The sequence below is a fragment of the Arachis ipaensis genome, chromosome B08, assembly GCF_000816755.2.
Source record: "Arachis ipaensis cultivar K30076 chromosome B08, Araip1.1, whole genome shotgun sequence".
Classification (NCBI taxonomy): Eukaryota; Viridiplantae; Streptophyta; class Magnoliopsida; order Fabales; family Fabaceae; genus Arachis; species Arachis ipaensis.
In genome coordinates this window covers 28,208,484-28,212,557 of record NC_029792.2, presented here as the reverse complement: position 1 = coordinate 28,212,557, position 4,074 = coordinate 28,208,484, and the positions used below count along the sequence as shown (strand labels likewise).

At 34.6% G+C, this 4,074-nt stretch overlaps 1 protein-coding gene across 1 annotated transcript in view; it reads left to right on the top strand.

The window, feature by feature from the left end:
- LOC107613406 (tubby-like F-box protein 7) overlaps positions 1-2,532 on the top strand; it is a gene marked incomplete at its 5' end in the record, with an annotated part of 4,141 nt that extends 1,609 nt beyond the window's left edge. The window contains 2 exon segments of the mRNA XM_016315378.1: positions 969-1,098; positions 1,758-2,532. Of these exon segments, the coding sequence (XP_016170864.1) occupies positions 969-1,098; positions 1,758-2,340 (713 nt within the window). The 3' untranslated portion in view covers positions 2,341-2,532.

Sequence of the window (4,074 nt, the reverse complement as noted above, 5' to 3'; positions counted from 1 at the left end):
TGTCAAACCTATTTTTCTAGCATTTATGCATTTGAGTGGCCAGACCCAGTCAATGTTGACTTGCTTTAGTCAATTTACAAAAACTTGTCCAATTACTCATATTAAAGTAATTTTAGAGAATGGAAATAAAATTGAGTTCTGCTAGTAACATAAATTTTATGGAGAAATATTGGAGGGTTCTTTTCAGAGGAAGTGAAAGGATCTATGACTGGAAATGTTCATTTATTTATTTCTTTCAAATTTTCATTTAGTGAGAGAAGAAACTTTAGAAACATATATCAGAGGGAGATTAAGTAATAGAAGAGTAGCTGTTATTAAAATCTGCCTTAATACAGATTCTGTTATTTAGAAAGTTATATACATAAGTTATTTTGCATTAAAGAATGAGAGCACCCGTTGCTAAATTTCAACACCTTGGTCCATGGCATATTACATTTCTCATAGTTTGTGAGGAGTGTGTTGGCATATTCAATTTTGGCACAACTAATTAAGTTCACCAACAGTAACTTCTCCTGGAATCAGGCACAATTGGTTGAGTTGAAATGATTAGCTTTATGTTGTGCATTTGCCCTTCCAATTAGCTTATGGTATTTGGATATCCTCTTATAGGAGCATTCTGTGTGAATGGTGTGAGATTCTAAATAGAGTTCTAGCATTCTAATTCTTGACCAATGATTGGTGCCAGCAATATTTGCCCTAAACATATAGAATCTTCAACTGGTTGAAAGGGTGGAGAACTTTTAAAACTTTAGTGAAAGTATAGTATTATGAAGCATTGCAATAAATCAATGTAATTTGTAGGGTAGTTTATGGTAGCAATGCTTAATCCGAGGTTTATTTTTTCTCAGTATTTTATGAGATAGTTCATCTCTTTGAAAGTCTATTGCTCGTTTGTCCTTTTCTTATCTGATGGATATTTATGCCTGTTTTTCTCCTCTAATATACTCACCTGCCCCTCTCCTTTACAGCATTCACAGACAAAGGGAAGTTTTTGTTAGCGGCTAGAAGATACAGGTTTGGTACCCATACTGAATATATAATATCACTTGATGCCGAGGACTTATCCCAAGGAAGCAATGCTTATGTTGGAAAATTAAGGTAAAGCTTTCTTACCAATTAAAAGTTTCTTTGGCATGTTTTTTAACTCAGTTTTGTCATTGGAATGTAGCATTTTTCTTAGTCTCTTCTGTTGGCTCTTTAAAGCCAATAATGAAATGGTACCTCGAAGTACACACTTGGTTATCCGATGAACCGTCATTCATTTGCTTCCAACTATATGATTGAACATCTGAATGACCTATCTGAATTCATCCCCCTCCCCCCAAGGGAATTAAATGAAGACCATTCTTTGTTTGCACGTGCTTAACAGTCAAATTAATTTTGGTGGCTTTATAAGATCAAATCTATCAAAGTGGATCTGGGACCAAAGTTGCTTGGTTATAAAAAGTTGAAGAAACCCTTAATTTGCTGTCAATTTGTCCGAAAATTGAAGTGGCATGTCCTTTATTTACATTTGAAGCTGGATAAAAATGATTTAATCCAATTTTTTAAATCTTCTTAATCCCATCTTGGTAAAAAAAAAGGCAGTAGATCTGAATACTCAATTTGATGGTGCTGTTATTAACGATTGTACTGAAATCTGTTTGTGTTTTGGAATTTGTGATTCTCATTTAAATAAATAAAAATCTACATGTGAATTCTTGGTCCATTTTTGGCTGGTTGTTATGGACCACTTATTTGTTGAATCTCTTTAACAGCTCGGATTTTCTTGGCACCAACTTCACAATTTACGACAGTCAACCACCCCATGCTGGTGCAAAACCATCGAGTGGCAGGTCTAGTCGCCGTTTTGCCAGCAAACAGATAAGCCCTCAAGTTCCTGCTGGTAACTTTGAAGTGGGGCAGGTCTCCTACAAGTTCAACCTCTTGAAATCAAGAGGGCCAAGGAGGATGGTTTGCTCCCTCAAGTGTCCTGCAACACCGTTGGGAGAAACTTCAGATATCACATCATTGGACGGCAACAAGACAAACAGTAAAGATCAAGCTACTCCTACCTGCACAGTCTTGAAGAACAAAGCACCAAGGTGGCACGAGCATTTGCAGTGCTGGTGCTTGAATTTTCATGGCCGTGTGACAGTAGCATCCGTGAAGAACTTTCAGCTGGTTGCTACGGTGGACCAAAGCCAACCGGGAGGGAAAGGAGATGAGGACACGGTTCTCCTGCAGTTTGGCAAAGTGGGGGATGATACTTTCACCATGGATTATAGGCAGCCCTTATCTGCCTTTCAGGCATTTGCCATTTGCTTGACTAGCTTTGGCACTAAACTGGCATGTGAGTAATATATAGTATGTGTCATTATGCTTATTTATTCCGTGGAATGTTGTACGTCAATAGTTTATTTTTGTTTAATATTTTTTCCCCGGCTGAGTCCATAAATTTGATTTCAGGAAGCTTGTTGTAAGTAAATGTTGTTATATTATCAATAGAACATGACATCTTCCATAATGAAAACATGTTGGTCCCTTCCTGCAGTTGATCCTCTTTATTCTTTATTCACATTAGTCAGTATGTAATTGTTTTTAACTTCTAACCCAGGTTCCATTATAGTGTTTCATTTTTCTTTTCCACAAGTCCCTGAATTTAGTTAGACTTAGAAGTTCTAACATCATCATGTCAATTGGGAATTACTGCAATTCAATATACTTGCCTCTTGTCTGGGGTAGCAGAGAGATATTTTAGTTAAAAATTGGAGGGAATGAATAAGCAATGTATAACTGAATTTTGTGATAAGCCAAAGATGGCATCATGGCAAGCAGTGGGGCTAAATATGAAAATGACCAAACATATAGGAAATTTTGGGTACCCTTCTTGAAGAAAGAATAGGTTCATAATAAGGTGGGATGGGATGATATCAATTTCTAAACTTTATGTAGAAGATAACTATTGAACATAATATATAGAACACACGCTGTATAGTGATCAAAAAGCGTTTTCTAATTTATACTTTTCTTTGCTGAATTATTTTCCTGGCCCCCACTTCTCTTCTAAATTGTACTGCCGGTATTCAAGTATTATTATTATCAGAAAATTTTAATCAAAAGATGAATATACTTATCATTGTGATCGATTTGAAGTTAGTATTTGACAGTGACAGCGCATATGGTTGGCCCTTGACATTGAAGCTGAAGCAGAAAAGCTGCATCAGATGCTTGTCAATGGATAAGGGGTTAGCTATGATGATATAAATATGATCAAGCATGAACGAATACTGAGTAGTCCATGCTCTTAAAAGATTACTATTAGTGTTATTATTATTATTCTCTTCTTTTATGGTAGCATCCTTGCCTTGCCTTAACTGGGACCAATTGCAACTCCATTGCTTAAGGGTAAAGATATTGAAAGGTGTTAGGGTCCCACCATTTTCAAAATTCATAAGGTGGTTTTACCTTTTTGTAAGATATTTAGCAAAATATCTCTCACAGAGATAGGAACAGAGGGGAATGGCACCTGTTTCGCTGTGTTTATTTACAAAACCAGGACATAGAGCCATGAATACGACATAAAATTGTGTTGGACACATGAAATATTGATAAAAATATTATATTTTAAAAAGATATAAACATATTATATGAATAATTATATTCTCAAAACTAAGCTTATCCTAATGAATGATAATCTTCCGGAATCAAATTCTAAACTACTACCTTGTTCAATGATTTGATTGCATTGACAATTATACCCTTTGGTGACCTCGAATTTTAGGCACTTATGCATCACATATTTTTATTTGAGATCCTGATACAATGCGATACGAATAAAACTATAAAATATAATATAATACAATACAATTTTAGTATAAATATAAAACTGGTAAATACTAAATAGTGTAACAAAAAAAATAAATATACTTCCCATTTGTATCTTTAAAAATTTTAAATGTCACTTACAACCTAGGAAGTATTAATTTCTTTTTTCCATAGTAGATCACAGAAAGAGGAATTGAAAAAGTTATACGCAAAAAATGTAATAAAGAAAAAAGAGAAATGAATATGAAACAAATACTAATATACATG